This window comes from Panthera tigris, chromosome A1, assembly GCF_018350195.1.
Source record: "Panthera tigris isolate Pti1 chromosome A1, P.tigris_Pti1_mat1.1, whole genome shotgun sequence".
In the NCBI taxonomy this organism is placed as follows: Eukaryota; Metazoa; Chordata; class Mammalia; order Carnivora; family Felidae; genus Panthera; species Panthera tigris.
The window spans coordinates 27,595,601-27,621,380 of NC_056660.1; the positions used below are offsets into that span (position 1 = coordinate 27,595,601).

The window sequence follows — 25,780 nt, forward strand, 5'->3', positions numbered from 1 at the left end:
TGTTGTTGTTGTTGTTGTTGTTGTTGTTGTTGTTACGGACGTAAAGCAGAAAGGTGATGACTTGGTGAACTTCTTTTCCTGCTTCAGAATCAGAACAGAATCCCTCTCCTGAAAAAGATCAGGAACACAGTGCGTGTATCATTGTATACAAGGTTTTCCAGATGGAGCTCAGTGGGAGCCCTTCACTGGGGTCCAGGGCTGCAGCCTGAGCAAAAGAGTGGCTTCCTACCCAGAGACCGCATCACGCTGCACGGGAGAGAAGTAGGGATGGGGGGCTGGAATGACGGGGACCATGTCCTCCTTAGCAGTGACCATGAATGGGGCACTCTGCACAAGAGATGATGAAATAGAGGCACGGAGAGATCAGGTAGCTCATCAAGGTCACCCAGTGAAGTGGCCAGAACCGATGGCAGGTCCAGGTGTATTTGGTGTATTTCAGGTGTATTTCAACCACTCCACGGCTCCCCCCCCACCCCCCACCCCCCACCAGCACCCACTAGTCCTAATTAGCCCTTGTCCTAATACTAGTACTTCAGGGTGCCACGCGCCATGTGTTGTTCTAAGCACCCCACATAATTAACTCGTTTAGTCCTCATCATTGTATAGTAGACACCATTATTATCCAAATTGACCTGAGAGGCGGCTGAAGTGCAAAGTTAGCAAGTAGCTCAGTCACCATCTGAACCCAAGCCCACTGGCTTTAGACACTTGCTCTCAACCACTGCACTACGAGGCTCGGGAATGAGACAGAAGGCTAGAATCCTTGGTTAGCTGTGTGATCTTGGGCAAGCTATGTAATATCTCTAACCCCAGCTCTTTTATTTGTAACATGGGCTCAACAGGGTGTTAGCAGCAACAAGTAAGTGAACTGTCCCCTAATAGCCTACTTGCCAGGCAGGTAGCAGATGCTTTGATAAGTGGATGCTGTTATTTATTATTACAGAATCCATCCAGGCTAAAGAGAGAGAACCACGGACTTATAAATCTTTTTTAGCGATGTTTTTCTACGGAAGAAATACGTGTACACTATAGAGAATGCAGACGAGAATGAAGAAGGCAGCAGCCTCAAAATTCCAGCAGTATAAGATTAACTATATGCTTTTAATATATATCCTTCTGATGTTCTTCGATGCATATATATGCAGTTATTCTTAGAAGGTTGAGATTATACTCTACATTATGCGGTACACTAAATTGTGTATTATGACCGTATTTCTACATCATTAGATCTTCTTCTACAGTGTCGTTCTGAAAAAAAAAAAAGATAGAGTTTGCACTGAATGGTGACACTATAATTTTTCCACTCAGTTCTTTATTGTTGGGTATTCGGGTGGCTTGCAGTTTCCCCCTATCTTTTATAATAAGTAAGGCTTTGATGAAAATTCTTAAGTGTAAGAACACAGCCTTTCACAGCATTTGGTACTTAAGGGTCCCATTTGAGACCTGCATTTGAGTCCCTTTCTGGCTACGTATTTGCCACGTAACCTTAACAAGTTATTTGCCCTTTTTGAGGTTCAGTTTTTCCACTGGTGATCGAAGACAGCAACGCTTACAATGTCTTAGTAACCACCTCACAAAATGACTGTAAGGATTAAATTGAGAGACTCGGCATAGACCCCCAGTGTGTACCTGTCAGGTCAAATGATATGCGTATTTCTGAGATGCAGGATAAAATTGCTCTATTACTTTCCAGAAAGGTTGAGCTATTTTTATCCCTGCCAGGAGTGTAAGACAGTACCCGTTTCCTTAGAAACTTGATAACGTTGAATATTAACATAAAAAAAAAAAAACTCTGCTAATTTGATTGGCAAAGAACATTTCAGTGCTGTTTTAATTTACATTTCTGATCATGTGGATTTTTTTTAAATGTTAATTTTTTGAATGTTTATTTATTTTTGAGAGAAAGAGACAGAGTGTGAGTGGGGGGAGGACCAGAGAGAGAGACAGACTCTGAGGCAGGCTCCAGGCTCTGAGCTGTCAGCACAGAGCCCAACATGGGGCTCGAACTTATGAACTGTGAGACCTTGCCCTGAGCTGAAGTCAGACGCTCAACTGACTGAGCCATCCAGGCACCCCTGATCATGTGGATTTTTAAATAAATGTGTACCTATGTGAGTCCCGTGGTTCTACTGCCTGAGGAAAGAGAATGCCGAGAGTGAACAGAAATACTCAAAATGAAGGATGGCAAGGAGTTCTAAGATATGCAGCTGAAGGGGAGAGGCCAGTCTTGGAAGAATAACACTTCGTACACATATAAACTGTGCCTCCAGAGACCTGGCCTCCTATCGGTCTCTTTACATGGGGTTTTCTGGGAATTCGAGGCCCCCCAAATCCAACACCGGGGTTCTTGAGTCTCCGTTGGAGGGCGGACGAGGGAGATGAATCTGTTCTTCCCAAATGATTTGCCGCAAGCCTCCTAACCTGGCCCTGCTTCCTGTATGGCAGGGGCATCAGCTCCCACAGCCTCTGTTTCTGGTGCCCTTGCCTCCCATGGCCACAGGCATGGGGTGAAGAAGCAGAAGGACAGGTCTCTCATCTGCTTGATGATGCGATTCCTCTTGAAACTGTCGAGGAGAAAAGGCAAGCCAACTTTTGTCAATTAAGGAGCAGAAAAACTCTGGGAGTGAGTCCTTGGCTCTTTTTCATGACTTTATTCCAGCTCAGAGGAAAATAAATAAGCAGGGTATGGAAACAGGGCTGAACCTAGCCTTTATGAATCTATGTCACCAGACTTCTAGGATGTCACCCACACCCACACACGAACGTCAGTGAAAGATACATTCAATTCTGCCAAGCTCATCTACTGATTTATTTATTGCCTGAGGTCTTTTTCAGTGCACTTCTTACTCTGACCCAGAACCAGAACTACACTGATTCAGTCAGTCATGCCTGATGCCCGCTTCCAAGATCACTCTCCCTACATTACCGGTGGACAGGCCCCAGTATCCTCTTAGTCTCCCAGGACATCCCGGCACTCTCAAAACACCACCTTTTGGCAGAGGAAGCCAATAAACTCCCTTTAAGTGACAGATTCCCCTTCCTTGCTTTTCTCCATTGTCCCCAAGGAAAAACCTTGTGCCACCTGTTGCCCCAAGGTTTCCTCTGACCAGTTTCTCAGGTCTTTGACCTCATTTGTCCCATTTGTTTGTCTTGCCACCTTCCTGTTCACCTCCAACAGCCTGTCTACCCTTAGGCCTTTCCGATTTTACCTCCCAAACATCAAGTCTCCTCATCTCTGATCATCAGCACTCTCACCTTCTGTCAGGCTGCCATCATTGCTCCCCAGGACTCGTGAAACTTTGGTTTCCACATTGTTAGTCTCCTCTTCAATTCGTTCTTCCCACCATGCTGGGAGATCTTAAAGTACCTCCCATTGGGTTCCCGTTGCTTTTAGGAAAGTTGCGAGGCTTCCACACTAGTCCCCGTGCACATCTTTAGCTTCATCTCACAGCCCTTATTCCCTTGGCGTCTGCCACCCTGACCGTGGCCATCTTTCAGTTTCTTGGACCATCCCTGTGCCCTCCTGCCTCTGCATCCTTCAGATCTGTACCCAAAAGTCACTTCGTCTCAAATGTTCTTCCTCACCTCCGTGACCAAGTCAAACCCCACACGTGTTCTTAGCCCTCCGTGTCATTTGTCTGGCATGGGTTCTTTCACAATTCATAAATTTACATTTTGTGTAATTATTTAACTTATGTCATAGCCAATTAGACTCTAAAATAGGTGAAGGAAGCATGGTGTTCTTACTACTATATTTCAAGCACACGTTTGGCATATAGTAAATAATCAGTAGATGTTTTAATTAAAATAATGAACGAAGAAATGGTTTAACAAGGACCGGGTAGTTTTCTCAAGAAATGCTAAGATTTTTCCTCAGAAATAGAACACACCCACCTATGTATGTAGGAATCTTCTTGGTTTTGTCACATTTAGGTAACATGACCAAGGAGGCATTTATCTTTGGGGTTCTATGAATAGGGAAAAGCACCACAGTTTCTATTCTTTTGTGCCAATTTTGTACATTATTATAATGATTTAGTGTGGGCATGGTTTAGAATAATATAATAAATGTGTTTAATTAATTTACTTCTTCTCCAATACCTCCTACCCTTAACTCACCCAACCAGCCCTTGTCACAGATTTATGCGGGGACCATTTCAGCACTACAGAGACAGGCTCTATCTTGCTGCCCCCATCATCGATCACCAGAAAGGTGTTTCTGTCTTTGTCATTACTTTGATGGTTCTCAGGAGTATTGGTCAGGTAGTCCGTAGAATGCCCCTCAATTTGTGTTTGTCTGATGTTTTCTTTATTTTTTTTTTTAATGTTTATTTTATTTGAGAGAGAGAGAGAGAGAGAATCCCAAGCACATTTCATGGGGATCAAACCCACGGACCATGAGATCATGACCTGAGCTGAAATTAAGAGTTGGACACTCAACCAACTGAGCCACCCAGTAGCCCCTTCTTTCTTTCTTTCTTTTTTTAAATTTAAATATATTTGACATATAGTAATGTGTAAGCTTAAGGTATACAATATATTGATTTGATATATATTGCAATATGATTGCCATTGCAGCTTTAGCTGGAGAAAGGTTATACAGGAACCTCTCTAATATCTTTGCGACTTTCTAATAAATATAAAATCATATTAAAATACATTTTAGTTAAAATTAAAGATTTTTTTCATTTGTAATAATTCTTACCCATATACATAGGTAAGAATTGAGCATATGGATGTTTTAGAAACGTGTGCTGTATTTCCTCCAAGCTTTCTGCTTGGAATATGATCCTTTCTCCATCCATGTATTCTAATCTTACTTAAATTTCTAGGTCCAGCTAAAGTTCTATAAGAATAATCATCCTCTTTCTAGAGTAAGTACCATGTGCCAAACAAAGTGCTGAGCATATGACATGTTATTTAATTTCATCCTTAGTACATGGTGGAGTGGGGATCATTTTCCCTGTTTTTAAAATTAGTGAGAGAACCAAAGCTTAGAGACTCTGAATAACTCATTAGCATCATCTAGCGTGCTCCAAAATCATACATTTAATCTCACTGTGCCCTGCTGCCTCCATTTATCCCAGGAAGCAATTCTTGGTCAATTTTAGTCTTAGTGACCCTCTCTTCTGAATTGCTCAAGTTCCTTCCGGCTGTGACACTCAACTCCAGATTTTATTACATTATGTGCTAATTTGTTGGGGCTCCCTGTAGACTCCCCTTGCCTCCCCATTTCTCCTCGTGCTCTGTACATTCTGCTGAGGTCCATCTACATCAGGCAAGCCCCCTTGATAGTTTGCTTACCCCCCACCATGGATGGAGAAGTGGAAAAAATGGAGCAGGAGTTCATTGGGGGAACAATCTCCATGAGAAGGATGGCCGAGGGCACATCCTATAACAAATGGGGTGCCCAGTGAGGCAGTCAAGCCTTTGGAAGTATTATGATAGTTTTGTTCACATTTGCACATGTCCCAAGCAAGCTGAATAATCATAAAAGGAAGTGTTGCATCCACGGGAAAGGCAAGCAATAGGCTCCTTTGAAAATAAACAACATGCATCTTATCGATGGGATGGCATTTGGCAAAATAGAAAAACATATGCTGTGGTGGTGAGTGTTAAAATAACAAACCACAGCCCAAACCAAGCATAACAAACCAAGCAGCTTGGTTTCTCTTAATTACAAGTTGTTACAGCTCTTTTCCTTTCTCGATCCTAATTGTCTCACAGACTTGTATGAGGAGGCTCTTCAGCCTGTATTTACATCATCACCCATGCACCATCACATTGTCTTGCTAACCAGTTTTCCTTGCACATGCTTGCTGGGCTTGGTTTGTTTTGTGTTTTTAATTGTATGTCCCACTGCTTAACTAACTTTTTCTTCAGATTCAATCCAAATTCCTAGCTGTGCTTCTGGTCATGAAGCTGCCCTCTCTCAAATCCTTTAGGTTGCAATCATCAGGCTAACTTGCTTTCCCTCTCAGGCACTGTGAATGAGACTTACTCCTCTGAGTCCATTTTCGGAAAAGCAGGTCAAAGTCATCAAGAATAGACTTCCTGAGTGGTGACTTTCTGTCTCGCCATTCATCACTTCCTCGTGAACAATGGGAAAATAAATTTCATGTGACTCTAGGCAGGTATCAAGCCAGATCCTCTGTTGAGTCCTGGGAGGATATAGGCAATTTTATGGAACTGGAAAAAAAAGAAATTTTCCATTTTTCAACGCTGAGATTTCTCCTTTCATTTTAAAATCGCAATTGCTTCCACTTTTATCATTTCAGTAAATCCTAGGAAATGATTCTGAGGAGTTTATTTGTGTAGTTTGAAGACAGAAGAGTGCTCCAGTGAGTAAGGGACAGAAAGGGGTGTTCCTAGTCCAACAGCAGGTGCAGTCTTTTCTCAGAAGTAACTCCTACCCTGTGAATTGGATTTATTAAACCAGAGGTTATGGCATAGGAAAAAGTAATGAGCCATGTGGACCCGTTAGTTCTAATTGCTTTCACCTAATTGTGACTCAGCTCCACAGGATGAAAAATCATCTGGCTACAGCCCATAATCAAGAGATATTCACACTACAAAAGAAAGTCTCTAAAGGGTGACCCCGGACTTGACTTGTAATTATTTCCAAAAGGCGTTTGAAAGCTCTGGCAGAGATTTTGACTTAAAATTAGTTGAAGGGAAGGAAAAATTCTTCCTCTACCCTTCAAGGTCTTCCAGCTGGACTAAGAAATTTACGTGAGACAGATGAACAGGAATAAAAACTCAAGTTTTTATTATGTGCACATGGAGCCCCAATAATGAAACTGAGACCTAAAGAAATTACCAAAGCAGACAGTTTTTATGCCTTTTGGACAAATAGACAACAGATCTGTGAGGAATTGATGAGACCAAAGTTAACATTGGGAGCTTTGATTGGTAAGGAATTCTAAACAGAATTTGGGCTGGGGTCGTAACTTAGAAAAAAGTAACAAGGGTTGTTTATGTAGCATTCTTGGCTTTAAATTTCCTATCTCTGGTAATAAGGATGTCTCTTTACTTGCTGGTACAGGGAGGGTACCTTTCACGTGGGAGGTTTATTTCCTGCCTACTGGAGGACAGAGGAAGATCTGAGTGTCCTTCTTGCACAGGCTGTCTCTTAAGTAACTTGTGTTTAAAATACTCAGTGTGACAAGGGGGCCCATTCTGGGGCAGTCTGTCCTTGGCCCCTACACAGTCTAATATCTTTTCTTGGTAGAATGGGCAACTGTCCTGCATCTTTGAGAAAGAGTGAACTGAGAACTAAGGTGGAATACACTGCCCTTGGTTTGGCCTGTGGGATTTCAAACAGGACTGAGATTAACCTGCCGACATCCAGCTTCTACAGGGCAGCACAGCTATTTGCAGATGGAGATTGACAGCCTAACTGTGCCTATCTCCGTCAGAAGCCTGGCCCCTAGAACTGAGCCATCAACAGGAGCACCGCAATGTAGTCAGAACAGCTACTGAGCAAAGGAGCCTATATGTGTTCCCTCTGTGGAGAGAGAGAGAGATGCTGGCTCACAACACGGCCTTCTCAGCTACCTCCTTCTGGACAGAAAACAGCATCACCCAGTTCTTTAAGAATAAGCATAAAGCATGGGGCTGCTAAGTACAGGGGTGGGGCACCATAGACAAAATATGCCTGTTTTATTGTGCTTGAGAAGCCCATTCCAAGAAGAAATTCTGAATAGTTCAAATGTGACCCGGGCCAAAACCTAAGGATAAGGGGGAAAAGGAGTTATGCTAATTATGTTTCCAAACTCTACTCTGAAAATGTTGCCTTACTTGTCATCTAGGCTCAGCTTCATTCATTCATTGATGCATTCACTCATTCATTCATTTGCTCATTCACGAGCCAGGGCCTGTGCAGGGCATGGGAGATAGAATGGTGAATGAGGCATGAGATACTCACAGGCTGAAGCGGGGGGCGGGGTGGGCAGGAGCAGCCTTGTTATCGAACCCACTGCCTCCTGAAGACTTCTTTTAAAACGACATCACAGCATTTGCTGTAGTTTTCTGGAAATAACTTGTTAACCAAATGAAGAAATGTTGCCGTACTTTGGAGAGTCAAGTTCAGTGGTGACACACCCTGAACAAGGGGCGTGCTAACAACTCACCCCAGTAGTTGAGGGGTACAGTCACTCAACTGAAGGCAACTGCTTTTGGGGAAGAATCTTGATAGAAATCTCTACAAGGTTAGTTCCTCGTATCGATGGCAGAGGGGGATGGTCTTCTGACCGAGTTTATTTCCAAAGGAATCCTAGGGGAATTCACCACAGCCCTTTGTGACTGGTGGGTGGATAAAAGAAGTAGAAAACCAGTCGGCAAGGCTACAGGTGCTCTTTCAAACCAAACAACAGGGTAGTTTGCACGTCTTGAACTTTCTCTCGCTGTGTTACAGGATGCAAAGTACATCCACATTGCCGAAACAAGGGGCATGAGAAGGGTGTCTATTTGATGCGTGTGTCTATTTAATGTAGGTGGCTCTGCTGGATGATGGAAGCCCAGAGGGGTGGAGAGAAGGAAGGGTAGATGTTTGTGATTATATCATAGTATCTTAAAATCAGTGTTTGATTAATGAGTTTTCTTGGTGAAAGCGATTTAACATGTTAGACCCATAAGAAGAGACCACCAGCGATGTGATAAAACTAAGAAAAATTATAGCAGATGACACTCCTAGGGCAAGCCCTCCTCAAAATGCCACACTCTGTGCTTTTACAAAGTCCTCACCGAAGCACATGGCAAAAGACAAGCCTCCCATCCACAGTTGCTCTGAGTGGGAATGTGGGGCTGGAAGAAAATGGACAATGTTATGATTCTCTCAGTCATATTCTTCAATTACAGTATTGACTTCAACAGGCACCACGGTTTGTTTTAGTGTGGTTGAGGAAGATGGCAAGGCACAGCCGTCTCCTCTTACAAAAGGTTTCTGGAAGGTTACTGGTAATGACCTACCAGCTTCAAAGGGAGTCTGGGGAAGTGTAATTGAAGGAACTGGGTGAACTCTATGAGGGAGCTCAACCTTCCTTTCTTACAGCCCCTCACCACATGACTGCTCTAGGAACTATATAATCTTTCCCTCCCTTCCCTCTGAGAGGGAGATACGGGCAGCTTCTGTGAAGTAAACTCTGTGTTGTGAGGTTTGCTGTTGTGAAGTGTGCTCTGAAACGCAAAATGCCCTGGGCTTCATTTTTTGTTTATCTCACAGAAGTGCTGAAAAAATTCAGGTGAGATTCCTCCTGCATAGATGGTGACCTTTTGACCTCCTATCTCAGGGCTCACACCTTGACAGCGTCACCCAAAACCCCACCATGTACATGTCCTCATAGTCTCTGCTTTGATCACCTTCCCCAAGTACAGGTGCACACAGCACTCCATGAGCAGCCCAGCCCCGAATCCAGGAGCAACAGTCACCCAAACCCATGCTAATGGTAGTGGGCCTCCTGGATGGCTTCAGAGAGCTCTGGACATGTTTTACTTGGGAAACCCTGGACCCCTCCTTCCCAGCTATGTGAGAAGAGAAACTTAAGAGGCTGAGAAAGTTAACTTCGTGCAGAACTTCTCTGGCCTCTAGATCCTTTTTCTCTCTATGGTCTGAGTCTGTAGGTCCAGCAAAAGCCACAAAGAGCCATGAGCAGCCCCTGGGGAGCAAGCTGGATGGAGGAGATGAGAATATCATGAAGGACCTTTGCCCTGTCGAAAGATCTAAGATGTTCTTCAGTTTAGAGGCCACATCAGTTGCATTATCACCTTCCCCATATCAGGCAAAATGGGGTGTGACAATAGGGCAGCCTGCCTCATCTTTCCTCCAGACCCAGGAGAGTGTTTGGTCTTTGCCACCGACAAAGGAGATTAAGACCATTGGATTAAGAGCTTTCAAAATTTAGGAGCCTTGGAAATTATTTAGTCTAGTGGTTTTCAAATGCTCTTTAGCTATGAAACCCTTTGTTTCAGGAAACCGTTGTGGAAGCACCTTACTAAAAACAGAGGAAGACAGACATGTTCTGACTGAAGCAGGAGCAGGGCAAATTCTGGACCCCGTCTCCTTAGACCTCAGCTCGGACCGTTTAGAGTTGCATGACCCAATATGGCAGCCACTCGCCACATGGAGCTATTTAAGTTTAAGTTAATTAAATAAAATTTAAAATTCAGTTTCTCAGTCACTCTAGCCACATGTCAAACACCCAACAGCCCCTAGGGATGAGTGACTACCAATTAGATAGCATGGATGTACAACATTTCCATCATAGCAGAAAGTTCTATTGAATAGAAGTTCAATTGAACAGCTATGCTCTAGAGTCTAGGAGATCCCTAAGGAGACTCTGGAACTTCCTGGACCCTGAGAAACACAGGTAGAAAACCACTGGTCCTATCTAACACCTGAGCCCGAAGAAAAATGCAAAGAGGTGGTGTGGTTTGCCAGCCAGAGTCTTACCTCATAACTCCTACTCCATTTCTGTCTGTTCCCAACGTCTTACCCCACTAGTCTCTGTTGCATCTCAGGATTCACCAACGCCTCCCCCAAGCCTTTTTCAGACATCCCTACTATTGAAAGAGAGGGCATTCAGGTCCCAGGCATCTCTCAGGTTTAGAAATGGGTTTTAAATTTTATACATGTTCAGTCAGCTTTAGGCACTTAAATAGAGACATTTAAACTCACATCAGGCCCAAGCAGATGTGGAGGGAAATACTGTCAATTAGTGAGAGGCTAATTAATCTTTCTTTGCCACATGCACTCTGGCAAGATCTAGAAAGTGCTGTTTTGCTCAGAGCTGTGGGATCCTTTGCTATGGAAACAATGCATGATTATAATGTTGATTTCTTGACTTTGTTCAGAAGTTGGCAGAGGAGGGCAGATTGTGCCAGCAGTCACCCCTGCAGTTAGAAAGGAAAGGAATTAGAAAATAGAAAGATACTTTAATTAGTGAAGCTGGGTATTTTGGATTCTCTGCTTATCATAGAATAAGCATATTTTATTCTATGTAGCATCTTCCAATTCAGGTATTTCAAAGTGATTTCCTAATCACATTTTGTTATTTCTCAATCTAAGTATTATTATTATTTCATGACACAGAGGCTTGGATGAGGAAATGAGGCTTTTAAAGGGCAGAGGCATCCTACACAACATGGTAACTGGCTGTCCTTTTTGCAAGGACTCACAACTGGCCCGGTTTTTCTACATGTTTGATAACTTCTTTCTTCCTGTCCAAATCACCCTGTGGCTGCTACAGAGAGTCCTGTGCTTACTTACAGGGAGATGCCCTAAAGAGGGCCAAGCCAGAAATCAGCCAGCCAGCCAGAGGTCTCGGTAGCCATCTAAGTGTCCCGAAGTTAGGCAAGGTAAGCTTAGTGTCAGGCACTAAATTTGTACCCAGCACAAAGGTGCATCTATGCAAGTGAAGAGAACAGTTTCTAGTAATGGACACTGACTCCTGAACTCACATTTACAATATGGTGTGGTGTTTGTGATAGAAGAATTTACAGTGATGGCTGCTGTAAGCTTTAGCTCTCGTCACTACAATGAAACTGTTTTCTCTCATGTCAGGCTGCTAATCTGTTTGTGTTACTTCCTTGGCTTCTTTACCTGTCTCAATAATCTTCATTCATTCATCAAAGTTCAGTTGAGGTTGCTTTTATCTGTGAATCATCTCTGACCCCACTACCTTCCCGAATGATAGGCAGAGTTGGGTGCATTAGCTTCACTGTCCTTAGGGTAGCCCATACATTTCTCTATTCAATACACACATAGTTTTGAAATTATTTGTGTAGTTTCTATTACCCCTTTGGAATATGAGCTTACCCCCTCTGAGACCCAATTTCTTCATCTATAAAATGGATCAATTTTATACTTCTTCTATACTATACTTCTATACTTCTGTAAGAGTACAAAAGTTCTTAAATGAATGGTAACTAATATTATTATATGACTAGTTGGAAGGATGGATGAATGATATGGAGGATGTGACATATGAGTTGTGTCATAAAAAATGGAAATTGTCAGGTAGAGATGATATCTTAATTCTAGTAACATCCTCCGTAAAGTTCGCAGCGTATCTAAAATTGGGAACTAGTTTGTTGAAAGTCCATTATTCACTTCACTAGAGTGCCTTTATTTTGTTTATTCATTCACTTATTTAAAAAGTTGGAGAGGACGGAAACCCTCTTGCACTGTTTGTAGGAATGCAAACTGGTGCAGCCACTGTGGAGAACGATATGGAGGTTCCTCAAAAAGTTAAAACTTACTCTCATAGAACTACCCTATGATCCAGTAATTGCACTCCTGGGTATTTATCCCCCAAATACAAAAACACTAATTCAAAAGGATACATGCACCCCTATATTTATAGCAGTATTATTTACAGTAGCCAAATTATGGAAGTAGGCCAAGTGTCCATCAATAGATGAATGAGTAATGAAGAGGCTTCATATATATATAAAGGAATATTATTCAGCTATAAAAAAGAATGCAATTCTGCCATTTGCAATGACATGGATGGAACTAGAGACTATAATGCTAAGCAAAATAAGTCAGTCAGAAAAAGACAAATACCATGTGATTTCACTCATATGTGGAATTTAAGAAAAAAATGAGCAAAGAAAAAGGAAACAGACAAACGAAGAAACAGACTCTTTTAAAAAAATTTTTAAGTGTATTTACTTATTTTGAGAGAGAGAGAGAGAGAACACAAGCAGGGGAGGGGCAGAGAAAGAGAGAGAGAATTCCAGGCAGGCTCCACACCATCAGCAAAGAGCCTAATGTGGGGCTCCAACTCACGAACATGAGACCACGACCTGAGCCAAAACCAGGAGTTGGACGCTTAACTGACTGAGCCACCCAGGCACGCCCTGCCGCCCAAGAAACAGACTCTTAACTACAGGGAACACCTGATGGTTACCAGACAGGAGGTGTAGGAGAGGGGTTAAATAAGCAATGGGGATTAAGCAGGGTACTTGTTGTGATGAGCACTGGGTGATGTATGGAAGTATTGAATCACTATATTATACACCTGAAACTAATATACCACTATATGTTAACTATACTAGACTTAAAATAAAATTTTAAAAATAAAAATAAAATAAAATGTATCCTACATATACATATAGGATTTGGGGGAGTTTTTGACAAAGAAAGGACACACAACCCTCTCTGGAAGAGTTAAAAGTCAAAGATACAGGAAATAGTTAATCCTGTAGACATTTAACTCATAAACACAAAGATGAAAAAATATATAAAGGATACATAAAGGACATATATGATGAATGCAATGGATGTTCAAAGGATGCAGATTTCATTCTGATTTTGATTGAGGAAATTTTCATGAAGGAGGTGTTTTGAATGGGCCTTTAAAGATAGGTACCATTTTGAAGGGGTTTTGGGAAGGGCTGTCCAGTAGTGATAGACTAGGGGCATAGGCCCAGAAGAACCATGGACAGGGCCGACTCAGGAGGCAGAAATAACTCCACCACCTAAGGAGAGATCTTACACTGAGGAATTGTAAGAACTAAGATGCATCCATTTATTCAACAAACAGTTACTGAATTCCTGTCACATGCCAGGCACTGTTCTAAGCATGGGAAGTATAATAATAAACAAGATAGATTCCCGATTACAAGGGAAGACTGTCAAAAATAATCCCCAAAAATGTCCACTGAATAAAAAGGAAGACTAGGTTGTTAGGCCAGATTTGACTTTTCTTATTGGACTATCAAGTGATTGCTGGACGATTGAAGGCAGGAAAGAGAATCATTATAATGGGCTATAAAGGTCAAGCCTTCTGAGCTTCCATGATGTAGCTACATGTCTCCATCTGGGAGAAGAAGTGGGTCTGAAAGGGGAAGCCTTCCTATATGTCACATGGTTATTTTCAGGGACTCAATGTAACAACTCATTTAACAGATACTTATTTAGTGTGTACGGTGTGCCAACAGTGATTCACACAGAGTCCTACTCTCCTGAAGCTATAGTCTGGTGAGGAAAGCCATAAAATAAATAAATAATCAAATGGATTATTTCAGTGTGGTAAGTGCTAAAAGAAAACAAGCAACATCACACAAATGAATGTAACTGGGGTTTGGAGGAAATAGGGGAAGTGCTAGTTTGAATAAGATAATCAAGGAGGGTCTCTCTGAGAAGATGGCATGTGAGCTCACATCTGAAGGTGAGAAGGTGCAGCCACATGAAAATCCAGAAAGAGAGCATTCCAGAGGCAAAGGCAACAAATGCATAGTGCTGAATGCTGGAACGAGTATTAGGAGCTAAGAGGGCAAGGGTCTAGCCAGCAAACTAGAGTATGTGGAATAAAATCTGTATTGTATTTTAACTCAGTGAGAAGATATTGAGAAGTTTTAGGAAAATGAAGTAAAGCACCCAGTCATGAAATTGTAGAGACTAGTAGTCCAAGAAAGAGGTGATAGATATTAGGCTGGGGTAGCAACAGTGGGGAGAGACAGAAGTGGGCAGATTTGAGATACATTTGAGAAGTGATGTCAAAATAGGGTTGAGGGAAGAATTCAGTTGACTCCTGGGTCTTGGGAGAGCCTTGGGAAGATGAGGCAATAAATGCATTTGTGGGCTGAATCCCAAATGGCTTAAGACATGTTGAGTTTGAAATGCTGTAAGACAGAGACGTAGTACGTTAAGCAGGCAGCTAGCTACACAGGACAGGGGCTCAGGGGAAAGGTCAAGGATGACAATTGGAATTTGGGTTCCATGAGCATTGAAGGGCTATTCAAATCTATGGAATGGGTGAGATAAGTTAGGGAGAGAGTATAGATGGAGAAAAGAAAGTGGCCTAGGACCAGACCCTATACTACTTCAAGAATGAGAGGCTGAATAAAGGAGAAAGAGCCAGCAAAGAATCTGGTGATGAGTCTCTAGAATAGTAAGCAAAAACTCCAGAGAAGAAAGCACTTCAAGACAAAGGGAGTAACAACCACATTCAATGTTGCAAAGAAGCGATGGGAAGTAAGGGCAGAAAAGGGACTATTAGCTTTGGCAATTTGGGAGCCAGGGGTAAATCCCAGCAAGGGAAGTCTTGGGTGTGATGGTGGGGTACCATACCAGACACTTCCATGAAGTCTCAGCATTAGGAAAAGCCCTCCCACTGCAAAAGAGCTGGATATAGCTTAGCACTGCAAACCTTGCACAAAAAACAAGAGAGAGATTCAGAAGCCAAAACACCCCAACAGGACACCAAAACAACAACTGACCTACTGACAAATCTAGAAAAGAAAACTAACACCTCTATAATTTGCAGAATAATGCAGACAGTTCGCTTGGCCTTGAGCCTGGACATGGGGAGAGGCGACGCACAGACCACGTCATGAGACACACGTCTTTAGTGGATGTCTTAGGAAAAAGACTGGCCTGCTTTCAATAAGGGGGGCGACAGGATATGGCTCCAGGTGGAAAGTTGAAAGGAGAAAATCCATCATCGCCGCCATCATCATCATCATCATCATCATCATCATCATCATCATCATCATCATCTTTTTTTTAACCATAGCCTTGCCTTCAAGTGGGCCTGAGGTTCAGATTTACATTATCTGCATCATCAGGGAATGCACAAGTCAAGAGCATTAAATCAAACTAATTCCAGGTTAGTAGCAACCTCTACTCAGAAACCTCAATTTCATAAATATGTTTAGAATTCTGCACATCGAAGTAAGAGAACTCGCATTGCTTTCAGGCACATCTGCAATAATTACAAAAATATAGCACATACTGGACCTTAAAGGAAATCTCAAAATTTTTAAGATTGTAAAATTGTAACTCAATCACAAAAGTAAATCAATTATATAAACAATTATGAAAATACATTTTGAATTTTAAAATGTATTTCTGTATAACTCAGATGTAACAGAATAAGTCATTACCGAAATATTAAAATAATGAGAATTTAACTTAAATGAAAATTCTGCTCTTCAAAGCTTGTGAAATGCAAGTAAAACAAAACTCTGAGGGAAAATTATAGTCTTGAATGCTAATATTAAAAAAAAAAAAAGAAATGGCTGGGGCACCTGGGTGGCTCAGTTGTTTGAGCGTCCGACTTCGGCTCAGGTCATGATCTTGCAGTTTGTGGGCCTGAGCTCAGCTCAGAGCCTGGATGGAGCCTGCTTCGAATTCTGTGTCCCCCCCACCCCTCACTCTCTCTGCCCCTCCCATTCTCAAGCTCTGTCTCTCTCTGTTTCTCAATAATAAATAAACATTAACAAAAAATTAAAAAAAGAAATGGCTGGAAATGTCCAAGTTATTTTTAAAAAGAAAAAGAAATACAAAAAATGCCAGAAGGAGTGAGATGATGAGAATAAAAGAAAAACTAATGAAATTGAAAAAAAAAAAAACTATAGAGAAGACAAAACCAAAAGGTGATCCTATGGAACAATTAATAAAATTGACAAATCTCTGGAAAAATTAGTCAAAAGACTGTGCACATAATTAAAAAGTATTAAGAATGAAAAAGGGGACATAGCTAAAAATGCAGCAGAGATAAAAATATATTAAATAAATACATTAAGAAAAACTATGAAGACTAATGTTAACATTTGAAAACGTAGATAAAAAAATTTCTAGAAAAATATGGCTTACTCAAACTCGCTCATGAAATATTAAAATTCTGAACAGCTATAGAGTAACTACAAATTAAGTCAGTTAACAATATTTTATAAAGAAAGCTCTAGGCGTGGACAGTTTTATAAGAATTATACCAAACTTTCAGGGGTGCCTGGGTGGCTCAGTTGGTTCAGCATCTGACTCTCGATTTCAGCCCAAGTCATGATCTCGGCTCAGGTCCTGATTCCACGGTTCATGAGTTTGAGCCCTGTATTAGGCTCTGCACTGACAGCGTGGAGCCCGCTCGTGATTCATTTTCTTTCTCCCTCTCTCTCTTTCTCTCTCTCCCCCTCTCCCCCTTCTCTCTCTGCCCCTCCCTATTTCTGCTCTCTCTATATATATCAAAACAAATAAATAAACTTAAAAAAAGGATTATACCAAACTTTCAAGCAATAATTTATTCCAATATCATATAAATTATTTCTGATAATCAAGAAAGAAAAAAAGAACAAAAAAAAAAAAAAAGAAAAAGTCCTTAGCAAATATTTTGTCATAAATATAACCATGATATGAAAGCCCCCATAAAGACAATTAAAGACAGGAAAACTATTTATTCATGAACACAGATACAAAAAATCTTTTAAAAACTCCGCAACATGGGGCGCCTGGGTGACGCAGTCGGTTAAGCGTCCGACTTCAGCCAGGTCACGATCTCGCGGTCCGTGAGTTCGAGCCCCGTGTCAGGCTCTGGGCTGATGGCTCGGAGCCTGGAGCCTGTTTCCGATTCTGTGTCTCCCTCTCTCTCTGCCCCTCCCCAGTTCATGCTCTGTCTCTCTCTGTCCCAAAAATAAAATAAAAAAAATAAATAAAAAATAAAATAAAAACTCAGCAACATATGAAAAAAATATGATCATCAATTTCGGTTCATCCCAGGAATACACCGTTCATGTTACATGTGAAAATCCATTAGCTTAATTCATTAGATTAACAGATTAAATGGTCATTTGAATAGTATTAAATAAACTTCAACCATATGTGGTCCCCCACCTCTCCAAAAACCTTTCACTAAGATGAAGAATAGAAATTCTTCTTAATAAAAGAAGCAATGAATTGCTGTTCCCTAATACCTGTGTCGGAGAGCAGAGAGCAAGGGAGAGAGACAGAGGGACTGTGTATCTGTTCATATATATGCATCCCGTGGAGTGATAGAGTAGGTAACAATGATTGCAATTGAGGAAGGCAACTGGAAATTTGAGGAACAGGGTGGAAGGGAGATTTTTTTCTGTTTACCTCTTTGTGCACTTAAAATCTTGATTTAAGTACATGGATTACATACCCAAAATCAATGTTTAAAAAAACAAGGCTGAAGTTATAAAATATTACCAATCTGTCATCAGTGAAAAGCCAGTGTTATTTCAACAGCAGATAACTAGTGAGATACGAGTACTCCGAGGGTTCCTGTGGAACAAAGATACCAGGACATTTGGGAGATCATAAAACACTCCACATTAGCTTTCTGTGTGTCCTGACTGAAACATATATATTCCCTAGAGGAAGGTAACAAAACAGCTTGAGGACTTAGAGACCAAAATGAAACAAAACAAAACAAAACAAAAAAAACATCCTTCTTCTTATGTATGTAGTTTTCCTGGTAAAATACACTAGTGATCTAATTATCTAATAGAATACTCTGAGTACCCACCCACCATGTACTAAGCACTATGTTAGAGTGTGTGTGTGTGTGTGTGTGTGTGTGTTGGGGGGAAGGGGATGAGTCATAAAGGTGAGTAAGACATAGTCCCTGCTCTTAATGACCTTATCATCTACTTAGGAAGACAAGTCCAGCATACAAGAAACACTGTTTTTCTATCTGTAAATAATTCAATTTATGTATGTGGATCTACGACCACTTCTTTTATTTTTTTTAATTTTAATGAGCAAGTAATAAAAGACCATACAAGGTTTTTTTTTTAATTTATATTTTATTATTTATTTATGTTTCAAGTTCCTTTTTAAATTTTAGTTAATATATAGCATAATATTAGTTTCAGGAGTAGAATTTAGTGATTCATCACTTACATACAACACCTGGTGCTCCTAACAAGTGCATTTCTTAATCCCCATCACCTATTAAGCCCACCCCCTCCCACCTCCTCTCTAGCGACCCTCAGTTTATTCTCTATAGTTAAGAGTCTCTCTCTCTTTTTTTCCTTTCCCCTATGTTTATCTGTTTTGTTTCTTTTTTTTTTTTTGCTTTCATTTTTTTTCAATATATGAAATTTATTGTCAAATTGGTTTCCATACAACACCCAGTGCTCATCCCAAAAGGTCCCCTCCTCAATACCCATCCCCCACCCTCCCCTCCCTCCCAACCCCCCCCATCAACCCTCAGTGTTTTGTTTCTTAAACTGAAATCATAAAGTGAAATCATAAAGTAGTCTTTCTCTGACTTATTTTGCTTAGCATAATCTAGCTCCATCCATGTTGTTGCAAATGGCAAGATTTCATTCTTTTTAAAAAATTTTGTTTATTTATTTTTGAGAGAGACAAGAGCATGAACAGGGGAGGAGCAGAGAGATAGGGAGACAGAATCAGAAGCAGGCTCCAGGCTCTGAGCTGTCAGCACAGAGCCCGACATAGAGCTCGAACTCAACAAACCGCGAGATCATGACCTGTGCTGAAGTCAGACGCTTAACTGACTGAGCCATCTAGGCGCCCCAAGATTTCATTCTTTTTGATGGCTGAGTAATAGTCCATTGTACATATATACACCACATCTTTATCCATTCATCAGTCAGTGGACATTTGGGCTCTTTCCATAATTTGGCTATTGTTGATAATGCTGCTATAAACATTGGAATGCTTGTATCCCTTCAAATCAGTATTTTTGTATCCTTTGAGTAAATACCTAGTAGTGCAATCCCTGGGTCATAGGGTAGCTCTATTTTTAACTTTTTGTGGAACCTCCATAGTGTTTTCCAGAGTGGCTGCACCAGTTTGCATTTGCACCAACAGTATAAGAGGGTTCCCCTTTCTCTGCATCCTTGCCAATGTCTGTTGTTTCTTATGTTGTTAATTTTAGCCATTCTGACAGGTGTGAGGTGGTATCTCATTGTGGTTTTGATTTGTATTCCCTGATGATGAGTGATGTTGAGCATCTTTCATGTGTCTATTAGCCATCTGGATATCTTCTTTGGAAAAGTGTCTATTCAATGTCTTCTGCCCATTTCTTAACTGGATTATTTATTTTTTGGGTGTTGAGTTTGATAAGTTCTTCATAGATGTTGGATACTAACCCTTTATCAGATATGTTATTTGCAAATATCTTTTCCATTCTGAAGGTTGCCTTTAGGTTTGTTGATTGTTTCCTTGGCTGTGCACAAGCTTTTTATCTTCATGAGGTCCTAATAGTTCATTTTTGCTTTTGTTTCGCTTGCCTCTGAAGACATGTTCTAGTGAGAAGTTGCTATGACCTATGTCAAAGAGGTTGCTGCCTGTGTTCTCCTCCAGGATTTTGATAGTTTCCTGTCTCGCATTTAGATCTTTCATCCATTTTGAATTTATTTTTGTGTTTGGTGTCAGAAAGTCGTCCAGTTTCATTCTTCTGCATGCTTCTGTCCAGTTTTTTTCAACACCATTTGTTGAAGAGACTTTCTTTTTTTCCCATTGGATGTTCTTTCCTGCTTTGTTGAAGATTAGTTGACCAAAGAAAATACAGTTTTAAGAGCACTGAAATAGGAGGTTTCGGTCTAGTAGAATTGAACCAAAGGGAATGATGGGAGAAATCCTGTTCCTGAAGGAAAGCTGTTTCTGGACAGAGGGCTGGAAATTGTCTTACCTGGTGGGCCATCTTACAACTGTAGCTTTTCTGCTCTTTGCATGGAAGGATGCCTCTCCTTCTCTGCGTTAGGCATGGCTGACATTCCAGCCTTCCACTGGTATGCTCAAACAATATTGTTCAAGAGTGGAGAGTAGGAGTCAGTGTTGGAGAGTACCAATGTGTAAGTCAGAAGGGAGCGTTTATGGTCATTTTATATTTTATTTTGAGGTGCTGAGTAAAGAACTCTTGGATGGACCTCTTTTCATTCAATGAGTTGAAAAGGAAAAATCTAGGGCTCTCAAGTAGACAGGTCTAGATCCCCACTGACCATTTCCATCTCCTATTAGCTATGGAACGTGGGCAACCCACTGAGCCTTCACTTGCTCACTAAGAAATGGGGAAAACTGGGGAAGACATGTGTGGGGCAGGCAGTATATGGGAAACCTCTGTTCCTCTCAATTCTGTTGTAAATCTAAAACTGTTCATAAAAAGTCTTTTAAAATGGGGAAAATAACTACTTTGCAGTATTATTGTTAAGGTTTAGTGAGCTGCAGATAAAGGACTGATTAAATATCTAGCAAGTTAAAACCATTAATTTTAATTATTATTATAACTATAAACTGCCATTTTCTCCCCCAGGGCATGTCTGGGTCTGGAGGAGACATGCAAACCGTCCCCTCTGAGGGTCTCCTCATCCTCAGATCAGTACCAGACATCACACCTAGCTATAATCTTTTAAAGCTTAATCTGCATTTCCAATTCACATTAGTAATAATACTAACACCCACAACTGTTCTCTTTTGGTCACCTGCATCTGCCAGGCCCTGTGTGCAAGTAGTCTGCATAAATTAACACTACCAATAACCCTGTAACATGGGGAAGATCCTTAAAACATTTTAGTCACAATTACTTATGATTTGTTTCATAGACAGCAAAACTTAAAACTTAAATGACTTGTTCTAAATCATCTCATAATCAAAACACATATCCAACATTCTTTTACATATCCAGCCATGTGCTGGGCATTGTACAAAAGAAATTGATGAGACAGCATTCCAGTTGTATAGTTTACTACTTGAAGAAGCAAATTAATAGCATATATTACTGAAGACAGGCCCATACTTAAGGTCTACAACAGCTTAAGTCAATCTTGCAGAGAGAAGGAAGGAAAGGAAGGAAGGAAGGAAGGAAGGAAGGAAGGAAGGAAAGAAAGAAGGAGGGAAGGAATGGGGAGGAAGGAAGGTTGGGAGGGAGGAGGGAAGGAAAGGAGGCAGGGAAGAAGAGAGAGAGGGAGAGGGGAAGAAAAGAAAAAAGAAAAGAAAAAAAGAGGTGAAATTAACAGGAATCTAATTGTAACAGTCAAATAACAAGACCTCTTTCCTCCCAGGCCTCCTCCCTCATTTTCTACTCTCTATTTTTAGAACAAAGAAACAAATAAAACAAAACCTCCTATCAGAGATGTAGATGATATTGTTGATGTTGATTTGAATTCCAGGGATGTGCTGGTGGGTGGTTGTCTCAGGGGGATAGTGACTGACAGCAAGTTGCCAACAGACACAGGCAAAGAATACAAATTCTTTTCCTTAAATGGATACAAATGAGAATTTAGCTGCGGGAAGACTGCTGTACAGAGCAGGGGACCCTCCATGAGCTCATGGTTGGAGATGCCGCTTCCCTAGCCCCTACATTTCCCGTGTCAGGCCATGTAACCAGCGACACCACCTCAAGGGGCCGATGATTTGGTCAGGCCCTGCTAGACTGTATGCTGGACCTCCCCGGGTTGGGAGTGAGATGGGGGGTGTCTTTATGCCTTTCTGGCGTCCTTGACAGTTGTGAGAGAGGAAAGTAGCAATGCTGTCCAGGCAAATTGCTCTTCAACTGTATCAATAACAAATTAGTATTCAATGTATCAGGGTAGGAATGAATTTTGCCTTAGGGATGCTGACATCCCCTTCTCATCAGTTTAGGAGCTAAAAACGTCCTGCACAGGGCTGGGTGAGGGACGCAGATTCCACCGAAGTGGTCAATCCAGGACTCTCTGAGATCTGACCATCCCAAGTAGGATCACAATTTGATTCTGCTTGAAGTTCAGTCCTCACTGGTAGGCTCAGCAATATCCAGGACTGAACAATACAGTTGTACAAGTTGTGCACTGTACAACTCTACAGAACCTTCACTTTTTATGATGGCCCTGGATTCTGCTCAGATTCCTGTCCTTCTGCCGCCCCAGTGATCACTGAACAGTGATCACTGATGTTTAGGATAATAAATAACCAAAAGTACTGCAAGGTCTCAGTAATCAAAGAAGAATAAGATCTGCTTTCTATTTTATTCAGGTAGAAAATGGATAAATACAATAAATATCATGTTCTAAGATTTCAAAACAAGATATAAAAGAAAATCTCTACTTAATAAAAAAATTGATTCCACAAATTCCATTTACTTAGGATTTTGCAATATACAACTTATGTATCCTATTGTAATCACAGCAAAGAAAAATAGACTCTCTTTATCACCCTTTCCACAATGGAAAATCATTTTATGAAGTTTTCATTTCAGTAGGAGTTGACTTTTCAGTATCTAATATGTGAATCAAAAACCCATCAGTAGAAAGTGCATAGTGGTTTGGGAGGTTAATTTATAATTCAAGCCTATTCCCAGGTAATTCAGGAAGATATCAGTAACGATTGTACAGGAGACACAGAAAATTAATACATTTTAAGGAGAAATGTAGACAGGATTGAATTAAGAAGGATTCAGCTAGGCCTGTCTTCAGTTGGGGTAGAGTATAAACTCTCTCTCCAGATTGCCGTTAGATTAGCTGAAGCAGCAATGTCTTTGATTCCAAAATATAAGTGGTAATTAGCTCATACCCATTTATCTGAAAGCCTGCAGCGAAAACAGAGTTAAAGCCGCTTGCAGTTGGTGAAAGACTAGTGTTGAATTGGAATTACATTGTTTACTACAGCACTTTCCGATGAACAGCGAAATTTCCACTTTCAGATTTCTCAAGCTCAGATAACACAAATGATTTCATATCAGTAGCTCTCACCCATTCTTCCCGCACAGAGAGCACTCTGGCTAAGCCAACCCCTCGCCCAGATGAGGAAAAGAGTCAAGGACTGAACACCTTGAGTGGGAGGAAATGACAATTGAACCAATTAGCCACGTTACAACCTCCTGCTAGTTTGAAGACAGGTTTTGTTCTAGCTTCTTTATGCTCAGAAATTTTTTACAAATGGTAATCATTATTCTATAATTACACGAAATGCCAGCTTGTGTGATCTCTCCTGAACCCTGTAAAGCTGCAAAGCAATTCATCTAGGCCATGATGAACTTTCTAAATTAGACACAATATACTGATTTACTGTGGATGCAGCTAAAACCCAGTGGGGGCAGCTGATTACTTATGGTTATAAATATTAACAAATGAGCAAGGAAGTTTTTGAATTTCCTCTCTCTCTCATTCGCAGCTGCGCGTGCGCACACACGCACACACACACACAGCCTCCTTTCATGAGCTAAATTGATGTTCAAGTATAATTTTCAAAATGATAAAATCATAACTCTTACAGAAATTTAACATGAGTCGATGATTTTATTTATCTCTTTATTTAAAGGAGAATCAATAAGATGTTTCTAGAGAATTTGAAGATTGGGCAATGGGGAATGAGGAAATGAATTTGCTCACAGATGCAGAGCAGGTTAATATCCTGTAAGGAGATAATGTTTGGGGTAGCCTTCTCCATAGGTCAACAATCCTTTGTCCACTTACCAGATAAAATGTATTTATATTGCTATGGATAAGAATCACGTACACTGAACTCAATTTCCTACAACTTCATTCTCCCACCACAGAGTTACAAAATACTCAGTGGAAACTGGCCAGAGGCAGAATTTCTACAGAAACCAGCAATCCCTGAAGGTCAGGTAGACAATGCCCAGCACACCCAGGGTGCAAGACGCCCAGCAATCTCCTTTGCCATTTGAAAAATGTGGCCTTTTTTTCTGACAGTTAACGTGCACTGATCTTACTCCTATGTCAGAGGGAGAGAAAAGGTATCTGGAGAGAAATCAGGTAGATCATTCAAACCCACACAAAAGGGCTAAATGAGGCTAAGGCCAAGATTTCAGAAATTTAGAGCTAGAAGGGATTTTAGAGATCACCTAAGATGTTCATTTTGCGGGAAATAAGTCTGAGACTGCCTTCCTGGCAGTTGAAAGAAGATCTTAAACCACCTTGATCAGGTGCCTTAAGCTCTGTGGAGTTTGCCTCAGGAAACTCCTTTCTTCTTTGGTGTAAAGAATCTCCTTTTTCCTCCCTCATTCACACCCTGAACCACCCCAGAGAGGTGTCCTTTTTTATTCAGGAATAATCAGAGTTAAAAGACACAAAAAAAACATTTATCAGTGTAATATTGCTTTTCAATCATGTATGCATGCTCTAAGCTTTTTTTAGCTGTTACATTTTTTAATTGAAGTATAATTAATACACAGTGTTATATTAGTTTCAGGTGTACAATATAATAATTCAACAATTCTATATATTGCTCAGTTCTCATCAAGATAAAAAAAGTTTTAATGGAAGGATAGGACATTTAAAATGGGACTGAAAGTGTATGTTAGTTCAAATAACTGATATGGAATACTATGGAAAATAGTCAACCTACTTTTATGTCCAAAAGGTTGACAACCTCTCAACCCCACAGAACTAGAGGATGATGGGGACCCCACTCCCCACTCTGTGTCCTCACTCTTTGGAATATCTTTTTGGTTGGGCAAGCTAATATTCTTCTGTATCCTAAACAGAGCCACCACTCCCCCAAACTGTTATGCTCAGAAAGAACAAAGTATCCCCCCAAATAAAACATCCCAGTTTTAGGTCTGCTTTTTTTTTTTTAATTTCAAAGAGTATACTTATATAATTCATCTTTTCCTAGGGCTTTGTATGCATAGCTCATTCAGATCAGGGGTAGAATCTACATGATCAGACTCCCACACATTTAACACTGACCAAACACAAGATAGTGTTGCTCTGTGTCATTAGATATATGCTATCTAATTGGTAGATTAAAGATACTTATTAGTTAAAATTACATTGGTGCCAGTAGGAATAAATGGCTTCTCAAAATTTATAGTTCATAAAAAGTCAGATTCTGATTACTGTAATTATTTCTTTCAAAGTGTAAAGCATATGAATTTTTCACATTAATGAGAGAAAAACAGAAAGGAAGCGGGACCAAAAAAAAAATGAATCTTATTTTTCACCTTGTCTTTGTCTTCGAGTGTTAGGCTAAATTGCTATTATTTCATTTTTGTCAAATTCAGTGCATCTCTGTCAACATTTTCAAGGCGTGGATGGAATGAACAAAGCTGCATTGTCACCCCCAAAT

General features: G+C 40.7%; 1 protein-coding gene across 1 annotated transcript in view; it reads left to right on the forward strand.

Annotated features, from left to right (window-relative positions):
• The first annotated feature begins 280 nt into the window (after positions 1-280).
• Positions 281-25,780, forward strand: part of LOC122241913 (60S ribosomal protein L35-like) — a 51,602-nt gene continuing 26,102 nt past the window's right edge. Inside the window, exons 1-2 of the mRNA XM_042998345.1 lie at positions 281-367; positions 2,501-2,580. Of these exons, the coding sequence (XP_042854279.1) occupies positions 281-367; positions 2,501-2,580 (167 nt within the window). The remainder of the gene's footprint in view (positions 368-2,500; positions 2,581-25,780) is intronic.